Here is a 21,556-nt window from a genome sequence, read left to right on the forward strand (position 1 = left end):
AATTACACTTGCAAATGTTTTTTTTGTAGTTTTGTGGATCAGAAGTTACAAGTGCAAATCCTGAGATGCGCTTTCACAAATTGTGAATTACACATTTTACAAGTGCAAATTGTGGTCTGCCCTCTTTTAGATTTATGGTACTATAATTCCTTCATAGATCTCAGCTTCTTCCATGCAGCCTCTGCTCTCCACTTTGTTCCAGTTCTCACCTTTAGATCTGAAGATTCCTGGTACTGCAGCACTTGCATGCATAATCTGGAACTTATGGGATTTCAGGTGGAGCCTCAGTTTACAACTGTGTCCTTCCAGAATGATACTGCTGGTGTTTCTGGGTAACCCCAGCTACCTTTACAAGAATTGGCTGACTACCCTCTCTAGTTCAGCAACAGTGGAGAAGGAAATTCATACAGAAGCAGTAATAAGTAAATCCACGCTGAAACACCATGGGAGGCCACTCTTTTCAACTTCTTGCAATCTTAACAATCGCTCAACCTATCCACAGCAACAGCCTATTAATGTAAATAATCATGTTTGTTTGAATATTTATGTAATCTTAAACAAAAACTTAATATCTTAATATCAATGAGGCAGGCTGGGCAGGTATCAGGGCTTTCATCATCATCCTGTCTCTGTGTAACCAACATAGATTGCACAAATGCACACACCCTCCTCCACAGGTGGTTGGGTTAGCTACAATGTTGTTTGTTGGCACGCAGGTGAATGAGTGGGTGGCTACTGCTTTGGCAGCTTGCCACTTCAATTGCAATGAGTGTCACCCTAAACACAAGATCTGCTGCATTTTTTGTCAGCGTCACGCTATGCAGTTGAACTGTGGGTGGCATGCAATACCTGGGTGGGACTGAGAGGGGGATGGGGAAGGGAAGCTTGATGATGACATATGAAACACACACGCTAGGTTTCCTGGTGCTAAAGATATGATAAGGATCATTGTTTTGTCTGAAAACAGTACAGTCACATCGTACATTAGAAGAAGGAGAATATGTGCAAACAACAATCCTCTATTTGAGTACAGTTTTGCCGAATGATACTGGTGAATACTGGTGAAACACCTAAATCAATATTAATGTTGTTCAATTAGATATAAAAGGCCAGTCTGCTCAAATAAATGAATGAATACATATTTATCCTTTCTCTATATCAGTATAGTATTACTATTTCAGTTAAATTGTTTTTTTCTCATATTATCAGGTTCTGAGCAACCCAAAGCATTCCTCCTACTGCCATTTGGCAAGAGATACAGAAATATCTGCTGTCTTACCTCCTGACTACAGAGCAGCTTTTTTCCTCAGGCTGTGCCTTCCTCAATTCATTCTCCACACTCCAACATAGAAATAATTTCATTTGATGGCTTATTATTTATTCATCTACTTAATTTTAATTTTTGAAATAATAATAAATAACTCTTGAATATTTTTCTCGTTTTGTGATATTTGTGATACTTCAAGGATGGCTATACGTGGATCAAGTTCCCAATAAAATCTTTTTCAATACTGCATGACCAGAAATAATATGTTAAATTATAGATTTTTTCAAACTTACATTGATTACAAAGGTAATACATCAGGAAATAAGCTATATAACTTTGTCTTGGAATAATAGAATCTGTGTAACGTTTTCAATTATATAAGCATATGTCCAACATTGACCGAACAATAATGTATTCTCTTTAAACATTCGTCCCAGACCTCATTCAGCTGGTCTGCCACTCCCAGTTTTCTTTAACTGCAGCCTTTGACTTCCCTCAGTGAATGTTCTTGCTTGGCCTTCCCAACTCACTGGGAGGACCTGCATCTCTTTTGGCAAGGAGGTAAAAGACCCATAGATTTATTCATTAAGTGCTGGACACACCCTACATTTAAGAATAGGCTTAAAACTTTCCTTTTTGATAAATCTTATAGTTAGGGCCAGCCAGGCTTGTCCTGGACCAGCTCCAAGTTTATGCTGCTATAGGCTTAGACTGCCGGGGGACTCTCATGATGCACTGAGCTCCTCTCTCCTTCTCCCTTTCTCTATCCATCCATCCATCCATTTACATTCACGCACAATAAATGCATTCACTACTTTAACTTTTTCACTGGAGTTGTCTGTGCTTTCTCGTCTCACAGGTAACCCGGGCCTGTAGACATCGGGCGATAGATTGCTGTCCCGAACCTACTAGCTTCAATGTTTGACCATCCAAATAGACTGTCTGCCTGAGAGAGCGAGAGAGTGGGACTACACTGATTCTACTTCTGGTCACTTCTCTTCAGATCATCCATCAGTCTTTGCTCTTCTGACACCTGACCTGTGCCTGCTCTTTGACTCTTTACTGCTCCAACCGACTCAGCTGAACCCATGCAACTCGGCTGGTCCAACTTGGAAGCCTCATCATGTCCCCTGTTGCAAGCTCAGCTGATTCTGAGCAAATTACTGTTGCCACTTACATGGACACAAGGGGTGATGACAGTTCATTGAACACCTTACTATTTAGGCCTGCAGCTCATCTTCCTTATCCAGACATGGCGACCATCACTCTGGACATGTACCTGCTCAGCTGGGTAGCATACTGGACTTCTCCCAAGAGCTTCTTCATGTCGGGAAACGGTACCAAAAAATTAAAGTCTGTTTAAAGGAAACACACTCTACATTAAAATATTGTTTTAAATAATTATAAAAATTTAAATGTGTGAAACTAAAGAACTATGTAGAACTATGTAGAACTCAGATGTGGAGTTACAGTGTTAAACTGTTTTTCACCATTTCTGTGTTCAAGATTTTTTGGGTGGGCCTGAAATCGGGGCGTGACGATGATGTATTGGGGTTACTAGCAGGACCCTTCCTCCACTATATAAACAGTAGAGTGCACATACTCATAGTTACTATAATTTTTACTCAAGTCCACATTTACCTACAAAAACAGTGGTTTCTAACATTACTTTATATTTAAAATATCATCCATGTTGCTGGCCTTGCACCTATGAACAAGGAGTTGGGCCTAATATGCCCTGTGTATGATACAAAGGTGGGCCTGCATGCATTTTAAAACCCTGACCGAAGTCTGATAGCAAAGAAAGGTGCAAAGAAAACAAAAAGAGTCCAAATGGACTTCAACTCCCATCATGCCTGGCTCAAACCAAGGTGTGAAATCTGGGAAAGTCAAACTCTTGCCTCCTGTTGGCCATACAATCTCAACCTTGCTTGACAAGTAACGATTTTTTTTTGTGTTTAACTGACCATGTTACTGGATCAAAAGAAAGAGACCACAGTGAAACCCGGCGGTCCCTCCCAAACTTTACAGTTGGCACAATGCAATCAGGCAGGTAACATTCTCCTGGCATCTGCCAAATCCAGACTACCAGTGGTAGCGTGCTTTACATTACTCAATCAGACACTTGGCATTGTGCTTGGTGATGAAAGGCTTTCATGCTGCTCGGCCATGGAAACCCCATTCCATGAGGCTCCTGGTGAACAGTTTTTGTGCTGATGTTTATGCCGGGGGAAGTTTTAATTTAGAATTTTAAATTGTGTATTTTTACATATAGAGCAGGTCCGGAGCCTACTCTGTAATTTAATTTAACCCTTTATAGTACACTCATAGAACGACTTGGAAATTCAACATTTGGGGATATTAAATGACTTTTATCAAAATGTATCATTGTTATGTTGCAAATCAAGGTCAATGAAGTTACCATATATGGTTCCTCACTGGTCTACGGTAAAATATTTCCCAAAAAGTCTCTATATAAAAAGTCCATATGGTTCTACAAGCTCACAGACAGGCATGGGGAGACTATTTTGGAAATTATCAAAAATAGTTATTCGCCTGATAAAGGGTTAAAGAGACCTAACATGGATTTAGAGAGAAGGGAGAGAGAGAGAGGGAGAGCTAGAGAGAGAGAGAGCGAGAGAGAGAGCAAGATAGTGGAGGGCATGTGCCCATGCCCTCCACTAAGGTAAGGCGGGAAGCCTTACCTTAGTTTGGCACAAATTTGAGCTGCTACTGTTTTACATTTCTGTTGAATTCAAACCAAGATAAATGTGGATAAAATCACAAAGTATATTTGTGACAATATAACAATATACAGAGAAAATAAAGTAATATTAATTGACTCATCATGATACAGGTTGATGGTCTACCTGCTGGGCATTTCTGCCTGACGCACCTCCACCGGTGCCTTTAATGCAGGTGTGCTCCTAACACACCAAACACACCTTTGAGGGCCTAAACGGGTCATCAGCTGGGGACCACCAGTCATAGATGTTTCGCTCCTTTAACCCCAGTACATCTCCTGGTGGCGGAGCAATGGCAGGGATCTCTCCCTGCCACCCCCTGCTGACACCCTAGGTGTTGTTCGGCCCCCAACTCCTATGCTTCCTCCTTAGCCACAGCCAGAAGCTGCCTCTCTCCGCCTCCTCAGCCAGTTCTTTGATGGCTTTCCGCTGTTCCCCTCCTTTGCATCCCATGTCACGGAGTAGGCGAGCAGTTGAGGAGCCAACAAATCCCCGACACCCCACCTCTACAGGGCACGTGATGGCCTCCCAGCCTGCCTCCTTGCACTCTGCCGCTAGGTCGGCATACTTAGCCAGCTTCCGCTCGTTGGCAGCCTCTATACCCTCCTCCCACGGGACAGTGAGCTCCACCAGCAGGACCGTCCTGCGAGCCTCTGACCACATGACTAGGTCCGGCCGAAGTGATGTTTCCACAATCTCCCTGGGGAACTGGAGCTGTTTCCCCAGGTCGACCCTCATAGTCCACTCACTGCCGGGTGAGAGGAGTTTTGCTGTATGCCTCTGCCGGGGGGGGTTGATTTTCTCTCCAGCCCTCGCGAACAGGATGGGATGTCTCGCTGGAGCGGAAGGTCTGCTGTTTGCCTCCTGTCTGCACGACTCTGCCACCTCTGCCAGCTTCCTCAGCACAAGATCGTGTCGCCACCTGTATCGGCCTTGTGACAATGCTGTCTTGCAGCCCGACAGGATGTGCTGGAGGCTGGCATTGACCTTGTCGCACAGGGGACAGGTCTCTTCGGAACCGAACCATTGGTGGAGGTTTCGGGGACAAGGTAGGGTGTCGTATGTGGCTCTGATCAGGAAACTGAGCCTTGCTTGGGGGATCTTCCACAGGTCAGACCAGGACAAAACCCTGTCTGTGAGTCCTTCCCATGATGTCCAACCTCCCTGCCGGCTCTGAGACACCGCCTTGATGTTGAGGTGTTCCTGCTCAGACCTTGCCACTTCAGCCACCACCATGGCTTTCCGCTCATCCTTGGAGGCCTTTGACCAGAACAAGGGGGTCTCGCCCCTCCCAAGGCCTGCTCGACCCTCCTGGACTCTGCCGACTACCTCCTGGTGCTTCAGCCTGCCGATTGCCCTGTCGACCTCTTCCTGGGCTTTCCACTCCCTTCCTGTTCTCACCTGGGTGCCCGCTGCTCTCACCAGCTGGTCAGAGGATCCCCTCAGCTCCAGCACCATCCGTGCCTTCTCCTGCTTGTACCCCAAGCTGATGGATCGAAGTGGCAATTGCAGCATGGTCCTGCCGAAAAGGCCTACATCTGAGAGGCATCTCGGCAGCCCCAGCCACTTCCTGATGAACGAGTTTGCCAGCCCGTCCATCTTGCTTGCCACTGAGGAGGGGAGGTCACACATCTTCAGAGGCCACATCACCCTTGGGTACAGTATGAACTGGTAACTCCATACTTTGTACTTGCCGGGGAGCTGGCTCTGGTTGATCTTAGCCAGGCCATCTGCGATCTGCTTCCTCACCGTCTCCCCCACCTGCCTGTCCGAGAGCTCTGCTGTGTAGGTCCGACCCAGGCTACGGATGGGTTGACTCGCCAGCAGCGGGATCTCCTCACCGCCTGCGACAAAGATGGTTTGGTCGCTTCTGATCCCTTTCCTGAGGGACAGACTACGCGATTTGGAGGGTTTGATCTTCATCCTTGCCCAACCCACTAGCTCGTCAATCCTCTTCAGCAGTCTTGATGTGCACGCTGCTGTCTTGAGAATGGTGGTGACGTCGTCCATGTAGCCTCTCACTGGTGGTAGCCTTTGACCTGATGGCAGTTTCACTCCTCCGACCATCTCCCTTGCCCCAATGAGGATGATCTCGAAGGCTGCAACGAACAGAATGGGAGAGATTGAACATCCCATGGCAATACCCACTTCCAGCTGTTGCCATCCTGTTGTGAAGTCCTGATGGGTGCAGCACATCTGGAGGTCTTTGAAGTACTTGGCTACCAGGGCTCTGATGCAGACCGGGACATGGAAGAAGTCCAAGGCAAACTCAATCAGTTGGTGGGGGACGGACCCATACGCGTTGGCAAGGTCCAGCCACACAACATGTAAGTCACCTCTCTCCCTCCTCGCCCTCTGGATCTGCTCCCATATCACTGCTGAGTGCTCCATGCACCCTGGGAAGCCGGGCACACCTGCCTTCTGGCAGCTGGTGTCAATGTACCCATTGCTTGTGAGGTAGCTGGTAAGCCTCTTGGCCAGGATGGAGAAAAAGATCTTCCCCTCAACGTTCAGGAGGGCGATGCTCCTAAACTGGCTGATGGAGCTGGAGTTCGGCTCCTTCGGGATGAAAACTGTAACAGCTCTCTGCCATTCTGATGGGATGACTTGGTTCTTCCAAGCCACTCTCAGGAGGTTCCAAAGGTGTTTCAGGACCCCTGGGCAGTACTTGTACAGTTTGTATGGGATCCCGTTGGGGCCTGGGGCTGAGGCCGCTCTTGCCTTCCGGACTACGCTTGCTACCTCGCTGAGTTTGGGGAGAGCAGCGTTGAACGGGGAGGCTGGGGGAGCAGGTCGGGGAACATAGCCAGGCGATCCCAGCGGGGTTAACTTCGCCGGGTCACTGTATTGTTCCCTGATGTGACTCTCCAGCTCTGATCTTGAGATCTCCAGCTTCCCGCTTCTCTTGTCCTCCAGCAGTTGTTTTGCGTGCTTGAAGGGGTTTTTGAAAAAGTTACTCCTCTCTTTCTCCTTCCGCCTTCTGCGCTTACGCAGGCGTTCTGCCCTCCGCAGGCTGGCAAGGCTCTTCTTCACCTCCTCCCACAGTGGCTTCAGGCCCTCCTTCTCCTCTTTGCTTGCCTTCCTCCATCGCTTCCGGAGCTGTCGCCGCCTCTTCACCAGCTGTTCGATCTCTCTCTCCCTCCTCCCCTTCTGCATTGGGCGAGAAACCCGCTTCTCAGCCTTTGCTCCGAACCTGCCTTTGCACTCCTCGTACAGGATGTCTCCTATGGCATTCAGTTTGGTTTCCACCTGACTGCGCAGTGAATGCTCCAGGATGACACAGAGGTCCTTGTCCAGCTGCTGCCAAACTGCAATTTCTTTTGCTTTTGGCCATTGGACAGGCTGCCTCCGCCCGGGTTCTTTCCTCTCTGTTCTCTGGCCTGGCTCCTGGTTGATGGCGTTTGTTGGTGCTCCGGGTGTGTTTTCATCGGTGCCACCGTCAGAGGCATGGGTGTCCACTGAGGGTCCTCCTGTGTCCTCCACCTGCCTTCCCTCAACAACGTTGGATCCCTCAGCACTGTGGTTTGCTACCTGGCTTTGGGTTCCTTTTGTCTGACCTGCGGTTGCAGTGCAATGTTGTTGCTGGCTTTCAACTCCACACCTCTTCCTTCCCTGGTGGATCCTTAACCCTCTGAAAGTGGTCACCTTCTCCCACCCACACCTGCATCTTCTCATGATCCTAGAATCTTTGCCTGTGTCCGTTCCAGTCGTTGCCATGAAATCCGTCTGGTTTGGCCCTTCTTCCACCCCGCCTCTCGGAGGGCCATCGGGTTGTTTTCCTTTATTTGTCTTCGTAGTAAGTTTAGGGTGTCCCTTTATTAAGGGACTAGTGGGTAAGGTAACTAGCCTGCCACTCCCGGCGCAGACTTTCCTGCGGTCATCCAGTCTCTCCTGGCTGTCCTCCAGTCTTCCCTGGACGCCAACTGCCCTTTCGCAGTGGTCACTGGATGCATCCAGAATGAACTCATCATGATACAGGTTGATGGTCTACCTGCTGGGCATTTCTGCCTGACGCACCTCCACCGGTGCCTTTAATGCAGGTGTGCTCCTAACACACCAAACACACCTTTGAGGGCCTAAACGGGTCATCAGCTGGGGACCACCAGTCATAGATGTTTCGCTCCTTTAACCCCAGTACATCTCCTGGTGGCGGAGCAATGGCAGGGATCTCTCCCTGCCACCCCCTGCTGACACCCTAGGTGTTGTTCGGCCCCCAACTCCTATGCTTCCTCCTTAGCCACAGCCAGAAGCTGCCTCTCTCCGCCTCCTCAGCCAGTTCTTTGATGGCTTTCCGCTGTTCCCCTCCTTTGCATCCCATGTCACGGAGTAGGCGAGCAGTTGAGGAGCCAACAAACCCCCGACACCCCACCTCTACAGGGCACGTGATGGCCTCCCAGCCTGCCTCCTTGCACTCTGCCGCTAGGTCGGCATACTTAGCCCGCTTCCGCTCGTTGGCAGCCTCTATACCCTCCTCCCACGGGACAGTGAGCTCCACCAGCAGGACCGTCCTGCGAGCCTCTGACCACATGACTAGGTCCGGCCGAAGTGATGTTTCCACAATCTCCCTGGGGAACTGGAGCTGTTTCCCCAGGTCGACCCTCATAGTCCACTCACTGCCGGGTGAGAGGAGTTTTGCTGTATGCCTCTGCCGGGGGGGGTTGATTTTCTCTCCAGCCCTCGCGAACAGGATGGGATGTCTCGCTGGAGCGGAAGGTCTGCTGTTTGCCTCCTGTCTGCACGACTCTGCCACCTCTGCCAGCTTCCTCAGCACAAGATCGTGTCGCCACCTGTATCGGCCTTGTGACAATGCTGTCTTGCAGCCCGACAGGATGTGCTGGAGGCTGGCATTGACCTTGTCGCACAGGGGACAGGTCTCTTCGGAACCGAACCATTGGTGGAGGTTTCGGGGACAAGGTAGGGTGTCGTATGTGGCTCTGATCAGGAAACTGAGCCTTGCTTGGGGGATCTTCCACAGGTCAGACCAGGACATAACCCTGTCTGTGAGTCCTTCCCATGATGTCCAACCTCCCTGCCGGCTCTGAGACATTACAAATTAAATTTAGGAATCCAAATATTGTGAAGATGGTAAACCCTATCAAATTCTTTGTTATTGAGGACCTTAAATTATATGGTTAGCCCAGCAATGTTTTTATTTTTAATTTTATTTAATCAGATTATCTTTTTTAGGCATTCTTGCTTTTATTTGAAAGTTTAAAGTGCAGAGAAAGACAGGAAACATGAGTAGAGATGGGGTATCATGTAGCAGAAGTCCTTGGCTGGAGTTAATTAATTAATTAATTAATTAATTCAATTTAATGATTCTTTCTTTGGAGATTCATTGTCTTCTTGCCACTGGCATTGCTAAAAGCAACAGGGTTTATGGGAACTGTGGTTCCTAATGGAAGAAACTAGCATTAACCCCTTTCTGCAGTAACAGTTTTGGGCCTATCTTTTCTACCTTACCATGTTTGGATGAACACAACAAAATATCACTATTCATATGACAGTCATACATAATAGACACAAACAGTACTTTTAAGCACACATAGATAATAATAACAAACCCTATAATAATAACCCTAACCCGAATAGCAAAAAATGGTGGCACAGGCAGAAATACTATTATTAGTAGACAGTCAAAGCATTCAGTGTCCTACATGGCTTTGTGTTATTTTCAATACTGCATTTCTAGAAGCTCTGATAAACGGATATATAAATAATTGAAATAAAAATAATTGCCACACTTATGACAAATCTGTGTGATTAAAACCCCATGAACAGATGCGTTGGCACACTTCATCGTCACTGAGGTTTCCATTCTCCCCCACTCCTGACCCCTTGACTCTGATGTAGTTGTTGATGATTATGTCATAGACAACCCACACATAGAACAGGTTACAGGTGCGATACAGGCTCTTCCTCAAAGATGAACAACAGTAACTCTTAGAAATAAGAAAAGCTCAAGTCTGAAAAAGTGTTACAATTTTAGATTTGAAGGTATATTAACTTTTTTGTTTACTCATACTAGCAGGTACATTGGTGTAGTATAGTTATTGGCCATATTTCAGGACTTTGATGCAGTCATTTCTATTTTGGTGCAAGTATGATCGGTATCTCACTGACTTTACTGATGTCCTGACCATGTGTCGTGATTTAGTATTTATACTTGGTCCACAATAAGCCTATATTAAATTGAGTAAGGGATCATTTGATGGTTTCCTATAGCACTTTTGTATACTGTCCACTCCATAGAGAGAGATTTAGAGTGGATTTAGACAGACTCTCTTCAACCTACATATTAGCAATGAAATAGATGCAAAGTGTCTCTGAAAAAAGCTGCTCTGCTCACATTGCTCAGTGACACTCTGAGCCATGATTATTTTTTCTTTGTTTTTGTGTTTGGCTCAGTGGGTCACTCACTTAAACACTGTGCAATACAAGTGTTTTTAATGGCTGTTATTCCCAGAGCAAATTTATGGATTTATAGTCAATACTTATCTATCAGCCTAGATTGGACCTCATCTGGACATCCTCAGTTTAATTTTCATATCAAGGTGGAGATCATTATATAATTTAACTAAATATGGTATGATCTTATGAAAGAAAACCTGTAGCCCATGCCTAAAGCACCATAACTGGCAATTTGCATTAATTTAGTTAGTGTTTCTAATTAACTGGTAGCTGAGTGTACTTTGGGAACAAGGGGTGAGTTAAAAAGTAGTTGTAATGGCACAAGGTTGGAAAAGGACGGAAGTGAGCGAGGGGCAGGCAGTCAGGTAGGCAGGGAGGCAGGCTTGTAGTGGGAGTATGTTGGTACTGGTTTGGAGATTACCTGCACACAGAGGAATTTTTAGAAACAAGAACACTAGGAAAACTCACATAAAAAGTAGAGTGGTTGAGCACAGGTAGCTACCACTTGTTGACTCTGATCTGTGGAGGGAAAGCCAGAGTTCTTGAGCGGTGGTTGAAGAGCTCAGTGTTGCCAGGTGTTCTGATGGGCCAGGTGAGCTGATTACTGCCAAGACACACGCACGCACACATGCACGCATGCATGCACAGGGAAGGGGGACGCAAGAGAACAGAGACAAGCAAAAACAAACCTCACACCTAGCTGAACCATGACATAATGTTGCTTATGTGCTGACACTTGCTAAACTCTGGTCCGCTTCATTAACACAGACAGAACAGCAGTGTGGTGTCCTAGTCTGGAGCTAAGGACCTCCCAAGATGAAAAGTGGCAGGTGATCAGGGCCGACAAACATACCAATCTCTACCATCTCTTTCCACAATCAGATATGAACAAACCTGCTGCTGTTCTGTGCTCCACTGCAACCCCTTTTCTCTCTCATTTAAAGCAGCTTCCCTTTCTTTTTTTCCCCTGAAATGCTGTTGTTGATCCCAGGCAACCAACCTCCTTGGCCCTTCCCTGCCACCTGGAACGCATCCGTTATGATGGTAAAGAAAAGGTTGTGGAACAGAAAGGAAAATGGGGAGAAGAGGATACTAGGCTCCACAGCTCTGGGAAAGGCATCCATATTGAAGTCTACATCTTTATGATTGTAAACAATGTTTGTACTAAATGTACATCATGACTTCAGTCAGGGTTCTTCAGCTTTACTTAGATTTGATTATTGCTTGTTACTTAGTAACAAACTTACATTACAAAAAACCCATGAGCCCCAATCCTCCTTGCCCTTCACCTGCTACTACTTATTTACTACTACTAATTTATTTTAAGACTTAAATTGTCAGGCCTATATCTTTGACTTAGTCACTCCATGTAAGCCTAATTGCTTGTGATCCTTTTAGCACAGCCCTATTAATGACTCCTAAATCTCGCCTTCTCATGCAGGGTGACTGGACCTTTTGCTTTTCCCAGAGCTCTCCTCTTAAAACTAATATGTATTTGTCTTTTTTTATAATTGATGTTAATGTATGTAACTTGTGTAAGCATTCTCCTATATGTCATATTAATTTTATGTTTTGGATTTCATTTACTTTTTATTTTTTTGGACTGTATCTAAATGGATGGAATATGAAGCCAAAACAGCTTGATCACTCCCTGGTGGCTAGCTACAGTATAGGTCATAAATCTTTCCCCCTCTATGTTAGCAGATGGGACATGAGCCAAAGTTAAAAAAAAAAAAAAAAAAAAGTACTTGTACTGAAACAGCACTAACATTGTCTGTACACATAATCCAATTTAGAACTATATGCCTAATTCTTGTTCAATTTCAAATAACTTTTACACACAAAATGAATATTCTTATACATAAAGACAGGACACTTCTAAACGACATTAAAAGTTTATTCAGTTTCTTGAATATTTTGTTTCACAAAAGTTGATGTTATGTAACAAAAATAAAATACTCAAAATATTACTTGAATACTCAGGCCACAAATCGGAAATATTCTCTTGCAATACATTTTGTGGAAAAATGGCTGCCATGCCTAATCCACTTCTGTCAGTTTTCTGCAGTAATTGCCTCGAAAGCAGCGTTCATTGCATCAAGCGTTCACATATGGTCATACAACTTTTATCACCACGAAGAGAAGATCTCCTGAATTGGATTTAGAAAGGGGGAGTATAGTACATGATGAGAACAATCTCTACATACTGATACCTCAGTTCCTTCACTGGTACCTTGTATAGCTGTTTCATTCTGAGTTGATGCTTACATAGCACACAATCAATTGTAGAAATGCTCACATTGTGTAGGTAGGAAATGTGCTATTGTCTTCAGTGATTTGACTATATTTCCTGTAAACACGTTTGCATTCATTAAATCAACTATAGTCATTTCTTGTTCTTCAGTGAAGAAATTTCATCTACAGAGTGAATGTCTTCATTCCACTCCAGATGAATGTATGGACAACATTCATGTTGTTTTTCTTTCTAGGAAAAACTGTTTCCTAGCTTTCCTGTTTTCATTCTTGTAAGTCCTAATTTCTGGTGCAACAGATGATCTCTGACTTGCCTCTCTGATTGTGAGGCTATAGTTGATCACATTGATCACATTTACTGTTTTGCAACAACCAAAGGAGTTGTGTTAACTAGTCTGAAAATGTGAAGAAAGTTTCAAAAATTGTGCTCAACATCAGAGCTGTGAGGACATTTCTATTTTTAAGAGGGTTAAATAATTTTAAGTGGCCCAATGTCTGACTGACGATTTTGCCCTTGATATCATTAATATCATATCAGTAATTTCATTCAAGCCTCACAAGCTTGAATAATTTAAGAGAATTTAAGAGTGTGTGAGTGAGAGAGATGGGGGGGGGGGGGGGGGGATTACACTGTGGATTTAGCCCTATGTCTTTATTATAACAAGTAACACAATCCAAAGTAATGGAAATCAAGTGACATTACTTGTGATTATTGGATTATGTTACTGATTACATTTTTTGAATCAGTAATTAGTAATTGTATCTGAGTACATTTTTAAAATAACCCTCCCAAACCTGTAAATGCTTTCTAGGGATATGCTGTAATGTAGGTAAATGTGTCAGCACTGCATTACTTCTGCTCATTCTTACTTTCAGGTGGATCCAACAACACAACACAGGCAGTGTTTCAGAACCAGTAGCAGAGGAGGGAATGAAGGGTGACAGGAGATGTTCAACAGCAGAATCATAAAAGAGATTATACTTTCTGCGCAGACTAAATTCTTTTAATGCTGACAAGATTTTGGTTTTATTTTATAACTCCTTTATTGAGTCCATTTTAACATTTTGCTTAATTTCGTTTTATGGAAACTTGTCCGTAATGAACAAAAATCGTCTGCTAAAAATTGTGTAAGATCTTTGACAGGCTTGTCTTAAAAAAAGCACAATCAATCTTGTCCAGCTCTGATCATCCACTTTTGGAGGAATCCTTTCCCCTGCTATAATCTGGACAGAGAGTTAGGCTACCTCGAGCACAAACAAACAGGTTCAAATTTTCCTTTGTCCCACGTGCTATCAGTACAGTTAACCTGTACAACCCCTAAAACAACATTTCTTATTTTTATTTGGATTGGGATTGTTCTTATAAAGTTTGGTTGTGCTGTATGTATCTGTTGTGTTAGTTGTTTTTTGTTACTGTCACTGCAAACCAAATTTTCCCTAGAGGGACAATAAAGCTCTGAACTCTGAATTGAATTAAATATATATATATATATTTATGATATGATATGTATATATATTTGTATTTGCCAGTATTCACTTTAGAATACATTCTAAAAGAGTGTCTTTGTAAACTATCAAACTATCTTTGGATATTTAACATTGTAATGTGTTTACCATGAATATGATGTATTACCTTAACGGGTGGAAAAGTTGATTTCTCAACACTTTGGTATGAAACCCAGTAAGGATGTCCATGATGTCCTTATGACTGTGGTGACCCCCTGACTTTTCCTGTATCACAATAATCAGGCTGGCATTTGTATTTCTTCATGTGATGATCCCATAGTCTTTCATATAGAAGTATCTTAACATCTGAGGAAATGGCACAAAATTTTGTACACTCATAGTTCTCAGAGGTTGACTTTCAAGATGCTTAATTTAAAGTAAAGGTTACATAAAGTTACACATTAAGTGGAAATCACCAGATATATGTAGTAGGTTGAAAATGCTGTCCAGATTTCCCCTGGATCTGGCGCTGAAAACATATACCATACAGTTCCAGAGGCAAGTGTGTATGTGAAATATTAAAACATCATTTTACGTGCATCCATACCTAAGAAATGATCTGGATGATAAGATGTGAAAAACGAACGTGCACAAAGTGTTTCAAAAGATTTTAACACACCAATAAGAACACAGCCAGGCTGAGGAAAACTGGGTCAAGATACAGTATCTAGTGTGGCAGCAATCTGGACCCAGCAGCCCTGCTCAGAGTTATACACAAACATAGGAACCAGCTAAATGTCAACCATAAAGCTAGAGGGCCTCCACAGGACAGACAGAAAACATTAAACATCTGTTTGGCATATTACACTCACTTCCTCATTTCAAAGTCAAGTGTTTATCCAGCAGATTCAATGTCCCACACCTCTGTACATGGATTTCATGTGTCAATGTGTTCTTTCATGTTTCATGTGAAGACACCTCTTGTGTGTATAAAGTTTAATATGGAAAGAACAGTGTTGGTTTATGACAGAGATTTAGCAAATGCCCTTTTGCCTAGTCCTTCTTCTTCTTCTTCTTCTTCTTGCGTTCTGAGGAGCTGTTCCAGTAGTAGAGGACCTGCAGAGCGATGATGCCATTACAGACCGAAGATATGACATAGGTGAGGGCCATCAGTGTGTCTCCAGTTTCCTATAAAATAGGAATATAGCTTAAAACAACATACGTGCCTGACGTGAACAAGAACTGAAAAGAAAATAAAGTGAAAGTTTCAAACGTTAAAGGTCTGCCACACACTGCTGCAGCTAGAATCTTTAAAAAAAAAAGAAAAAGAAAACTTGACCATATTACTCTAATCTTAACCTTTCTTCACTGGTTTCCTATGTTAGATCAGACTTTAAAGGTGCTCCTGGTGATCTTTCGATGTATTCAGAAGTAGATTGGACTTCTCAGACCAGTTTAGAAAGAAGTCTACAATGGGCCTGTGCTCTTCTTCCTCATCATGTAAAAGGCTCAGCAATGTTGTGTCATCATCATTCTTAATAAAGTGCCTGTTAGTGTGGTTGCAGGAGTTTTATTTTCAATGTTGATTGATTGTCACTGTGCCTCTCTCTCATTTCTCCCTTTTTGGCTTTCCTCTTTTTTTCTCCCTTCTCATTCTCATTCTCTCCCTCCCTTTCTCTTCCTCCCATCTAACCCTAACTAGTCGAGGCAGACGGTCGCCCATTTACAGCCCGGTTCTGCTTGAGGTTTCTTCCTATTAAAAGGGAGTTTTTCCTTGCCGCTGTCACCAAGTGCTGGTCATGTGGGAATGTTGGGTCTCTTTAAATTAAATTAAAGAGTATGTTCTAGACCTGCTCTATGTGTAAAGTGCCTTGAAAGACGTTTGTTGTGATTTGGCGCTATATAAATAAAGATTGATTGATCTTACCTGTAGTGTGGTGAAGATGCGAGCGAGAGATCCAGCAAACAGCAGGAAGACAGAGACCGCAGACAGCTGACCAGTGTGTCCGTTACGGAAGTTTGTGCCTGCCTGGATTAGCTGGCACACGCACGCACGCGCGCGCGCACACACACACACACACACACACACACACACACACACACACAGTCAGTCTCTGCTCTGTGTTGTGTGTCTTTTTTAAGCTTAAATATCTTTACATTTTGGTGATTCAGCAACATGACAAGTATTCAACCTAATTCTAAAAAAAATAATAAAAAATACAAAGCATTATATGAGTTTGTATTAGACTTATGTTGTCTTTGCCTACCCTGCCAATGATGATGGCTGGCATGTTAGAGGCCTGCATTGTGGTAACCACTGACATGGGAGTGACTGGAGACAGTAGAAGAACCAGTAGGCCAACGAACACAACCACAAACAGGACACCTGGCAGAGAAGAAGCAAACACACTGAATCAGGGTTTGTGTTTGTGTTTGATTTTACATATTAAACATTCATAACATGGAAACACATTACATGTACTATTTTACATATAATCATATTGTCCTACGACTGGCTGTGTATTGCTGGGGAGTTCCACTGCTTCAGCCCTTAGCTCGTTATTTTCAGGTCAAATATGATTTTTTTTACCCAGACACATACACACCCGTCTAAGGTTAATGAGTATTGAGGATAAACAGGTAAGAATCCAAATCCTACTAAAGATTAGGACATATTCTCACCAACATTTAGCCATGCTTAGCTGGTCAGTAGTTCATCTTGGAGTGAGGTATCGGGATGGATTGCCATGAAACATCGTACAGACTTTCATGATCTGTACGATGCTACTAACTGATCCTCTGACTTTTACTCTCGCACCAGCAAGCAGACAAAATACTTGATATTATATTATATCATATACTATTATCCAATAACTGCAAAACTAATGACATTCCCATCTGCCCAAGCTGTACTTTGAGGTTAATTAGCTAATTAGCAAATGTTTGCATGCTAAACTATGGGTGGGTTTATGATTGGTTAGAACTGACTGAACTGAATTGACTGAACAGTGATTGTTGATTGTGGATGCATTTCTAACCTGTGCTGGTTTTCCCTCGATAGTGCTGCATGAGGAAGCCGATGGTGACAGTTTGCAGCATGAGGAACAGAGCCTCACCCCAGGAACTGAGGTAACATTCAGCAACAGGTTATTAGTTAGGTATTCACATTTTAAGACAAAAAAGTGTAGCACTTCATCTAATTGAGCTTACAGTGCTTTTATAAAAGATTATAGAAAATACAATTTAGACTCCATATGGTGCTCTGTGTACATTTAAACTTGACAGAGTTGATTTAAATAATGGGCAACCTGAAGGGAAACTTGTTGGCAATACTGTAGGCCATTGTTCCTGTGATGGCCAGCAGCTCTAGTATCACAGTCTGGAAGCTCAGCCCCTCAGCGCTCTTTGCTCCCACCACCTTTAAGATCTGAGGCAGCTTCACTGTGAAGAAGAAGGGAGGAGAGTCAAGATAAACAGTGCCTGTTTCATACAATAACAGTATATTCAAATATTCAAAAGCTTACTGTTGAAGTATCAATTAATGACTGCAGCAAATTCTGCTGCTGGTTTATAAAGTTCAACACGCAAAAGTGTTGACAGGATGGCAGAATGTTAAATTGGTACTCATTCCTATTAGCTCACATTCTGTATTTAAAGAGTTTAGACGGTTATTTATGTATTCATCCTTGCAGTTGGCATAGAGCGTTGGTCAGATGCAAACTTTTTTTCCTCTTCTGCTGAGGGAACATTTTGAAAGTAATTGTAATTGGTTTCTTCACAGCTTTTCAAGCTCATTTAAATAATCTTTGTGCAATCTTTATTTATATTTCTATAACATTTCTGCATCATTGGTTAAGAAAAACTACAATAATAATTCAGTCACAACTTCAGGGCTGCTGGAATAAAACTAACGAAAAATGAGACAAAATCTTAAACCTAAAGTTACTAAACTAAACTTACTCAATTGTCATTAGTTAAGTCTAGTCGTTGCTTGTTGACTATAATGATAATGAAATACATTTTAAACTAAACTACAACTAAACGAGGTGTCACAGTTAGAAGAGGTGAGATGTTTTACCCAGTGCTGCTCCCAGAATGATGCCAATCCCCAGGCCTTTGCTCAGCACAATCTTCAGACATGGTACTGGAACAAAACATTAAAAAAAGAAGTAACAAGCTGGCAATGATTTACAAACATCAGTCAGATCATCTAAAGCAAGACTCTTCCAGAAAGAAAGAGGAAGTACAATATGTACAGGAATACAGGAAGTCTTGATATGTTTACTCTGTGGCAAAGCAGCAATGTGTAAGAACTACGTCTTACACAAGTCTTTCCTTCAATACTTTGACTCCCCAACTAAGTCTGTGGCTCTCATCCACTTGTCCATTGGTTTCTACTAAAGATGTAAATCTTTAATAATGACTAATAAATATTTTCACTGAAAAAAAGGCTCCATACAGGATGAAATAGTTTGTTGGGGATTATTTTCAATCCACCTTTTTTGGATGTGGAGATGCATTTATTAAATGGGTGGGTGTGATATATTCTGACCCAAGGGCAGCAGTGATGACAAATGGATCCTCTCAGCCAGCTCCTTTTCACTTTATTTCTGGAATCTTTAGCAGCTACAATGTACATCTACAATTCCTGAAGTCAGTGTTTGCCTGTTTGCACAAATACTAATATATGATACAAGGTCTGACAGAATGTTTAGCCTCTTCATTTAGTATGCATGGACAACTTTATGAGCTGTACTAATGAAGATTCAGACAGGAAATATTACCAGATTGCCCAGATGTTGACTCATTACTTAATGCTACCAAAATCTATTTTTAGGTCTGACAGCTGCTAAAAAGTTGTTAGCATTAAGGTGGAAGCCTTCCCATTAACACATGTATGAATGTATTCTCTCATTAGTAGAAATCATCTCTCATCATCGGACCAAAACGACCAATAAAAAAAAAAATATATGACTCAAGTTATTACCACCAACAATAATATTAAGAATACATAGGTTATTAATTACATTAATTCATTTATAAAATATAACTGACATAACGTGACATAAGTTTATATTTCTGTTATAATTTGCTTCTTATTTGTTTACCTTTGTATAGATTCTTGTTGTTACTTTCCCATTTTATTCATTCATTTTTATTCAGGGCCCTATTGTAATCCTAAGGATTATTATTAGGGCCTGAGCGCTGACTGGTGTGAAAGCCCTATTGTTTCTGGTCGATTTATTATTATTTTTCGCCAAAACAATTGCCGTTTTCTTTAACAAACTCTTCCTTCATATTTGACCTCAGCGACTTCAAATTCAGTCAGTATCATCTACAGACCTGGGAGATGAAAACTTATTAAAATGGTGACTTTCCATCATTCCCAAGGGGGCGTGGCAGGGCTCTGAATTCCTTTGCCATGAAAAATGAAATAGCCATAAATCCAACATACATGATCCTAGGTAGCTCAACCTTCCTGTGCTTGATAAGAGTCTCACCCTGAACAGATCCATGTGTCAATACTGGCTCTGAGTCATAGCGCCACCTACTGGCAACAGGAAGTAACATGTTTTACACTTTGACGCCCTGTGGATAGGAGGTTAATCAGATCGATCTCAAATTTACTCATAAAAGCCTCATGACTTGAGGAGACATGAGGAGATTGTATATTCTGAAGTTGGTGACCCTGTGTGAAGAAAATGTATTGCTGTGACGACGCGGATTTCGATGTCTCGCCATGAAATGTCAAAGCCTTATGACTTGACTCCACATGCTCTTATCTTTTCCAAATTTAATATGCTTGTTCAGAATCCTGGTCTGAAGACATGTTTAGTGACAGTCATAGCGCCACCTAATGGCGACAGGAAGTGACATGCGTAATTTTTTGACTAATTACTCCCAGAATCTTTGGTAGGTACACCTGAAATTGACACATCCAAGACATAAGACCTTGGTGATGCTACATTCTGCAGTTCATGACCCATAATCAAATACTGTTGCCATGGCGACACATTCTACGCCATGACTTTCAATTATGTTTTTGAGGGGCAAGGGATTCCTCTACAATCACGAAACTTGACACATACGTATGGAGTGGGGCCAGGTAACATCCTATATAGGTCATTGGCCTTCCACATTGACGTGGAGAAATCGACAATGCATATGTATCATGTCCAGACGCACAATAAAGCCTCTTGGAGCCTAACTCAAGCAGGAAGTTGGCCATTTTGAATCGTATTTGCGATTTTGGCATTTTCCATGCATCACATTTGAACAAACTCCTCCTAGAGATTTAATCTGTCTGACTTCAAATTCACCCAGAAACATCTTGAGACACTGAAGATGAAAAGCTATCAAAATACTTTTAATTACTGGTTTGGTTGCTTTGTGGCAGTGTGAGTAATTTTGAGGTATGGTCATTGCTGTTGCAGCTTTAATTTAATTTATTACTGTATTATTTTCCCTTTGCCCTTTGTTTATTTCTACATTTTCCTTTGACAGATGTCACTGCTGCTGCATTTCTTCATTGTATTGAGGATGGCATGTTGAATCCAGCACTGTGTGAGCCTCACGGCTGGTTTTGTTCTGCTGGCAAACACAGCTGCCTAATCAGCTCTGCCTTTGTTTTTAACTTCCAAAACAATTAGCATAATGGCTTGAATTAAGAAGTAATGTCTGTTGTGTGTTCAGTATTGTTAGGCAGTGTAACTAACCACAAGCTGATGAGGGATGATACCAATGTTACTTAGCTAACATTATGAGCATCCTGTGTTGTTACCAGTTACCATTCGGCATGACATTAATTAGGGGTTATAATCATGTGTAGGCTATGGTGTGTCTATGTGTCCAGTATTTAAGGAGTGGCTAATGAACCTCAGTCACCAGTCTTCTGCTTTATTAATGATGTCACACTTCCTGGATTGACGTTCCCAGTGATCACAATCCAGGAAGCAGTTTCTTTCCCACATAAACACACTCAATGAAGAGACTAACCTTTATATGAAGGTGTTATGTAGGAAACTGGATTCTCAATTATTTTTAAATGATGCTAATCCCGGTGGGTTCACCTGTGTTCCAATTCATTTACTAGCACGCTAGCTTACATTTGAATTTAATCACCAATCTTTTGCTGTCTTCATAGACACACATACCAACATGATGCCCCAGGGTCTATATTGCCCTCCTTAAGTTACATGTGTTTTAAATAACAAGAGCTTATTATCAACACTAACTAAGTCGGTCACTCAGCTGCCAGTTTTCAAAGTAAAAGGGGCCACTTACCGTCTAAAAAGTTGAAATTGAGAAAGAATTCATCATAGCATGATTCTGGCATAAAATATGTCAACAGCAGCCCTTTAAATGGATCCATAAATGATGACCCCTTATCCAAAACTGTATCCTCAGCCATTGTGGAGCTCAAATGTGACGTTGC

The 21,556-nt window shown here is 42.7% G+C and overlaps 1 protein-coding gene across 1 annotated transcript; it reads right to left on the reverse strand.

The window, feature by feature from the left end:
* Positions 1-15,102: 15,102 nt before the first annotated feature.
* Positions 15,103-21,556, reverse strand: mpdu1b (mannose-P-dolichol utilization defect 1b). The gene is made up of 7 exons (XM_053343307.1): positions 21,406-21,556; positions 18,200-18,265; positions 17,430-17,562; positions 17,160-17,245; positions 16,389-16,507; positions 16,049-16,159; positions 15,103-15,309 (listed from the first exon to the last, which is right to left on the reverse strand). The coding sequence occupies exons 1-7, from the start codon at positions 21,530-21,532 to the stop codon at positions 15,175-15,177; spliced, it is 777 nt and encodes a 258-aa protein (XP_053199282.1). The 5' UTR covers positions 21,533-21,556; the 3' UTR covers positions 15,103-15,174.

The sequence above is a fragment of the Scomber japonicus genome, chromosome 22 (genome assembly GCF_027409825.1).
Source record: "Scomber japonicus isolate fScoJap1 chromosome 22, fScoJap1.pri, whole genome shotgun sequence".
Taxonomy (NCBI): domain Eukaryota; kingdom Metazoa; phylum Chordata; class Actinopteri; order Scombriformes; family Scombridae; genus Scomber; species Scomber japonicus.

What these genes read in the sequence shown, in the direction of transcription:
- mpdu1b (XM_053343307.1), bottom strand. Translation starts at nt 21,532, where the DNA reads ATGGCTGAGGATACAGTTTTGGATAAGGGGTCATCATTTATGGATCCA. An exon ending in CATTCTGGGAGCAGCACTGG is followed by an intron (nt 17,563 to 18,199) that starts GTAAAACATCTC and finishes TCTTCTTCACAG; the next exon opens with TGAAGCTGCCTCAGATCTTA. An exon ending in GCATCTTCACCACACTACAG is followed by an intron (nt 15,310 to 16,048) that starts GTAAGATCAATC and finishes CCTATTTTATAG; the next exon opens with GAAACTGGAGACACACTGAT.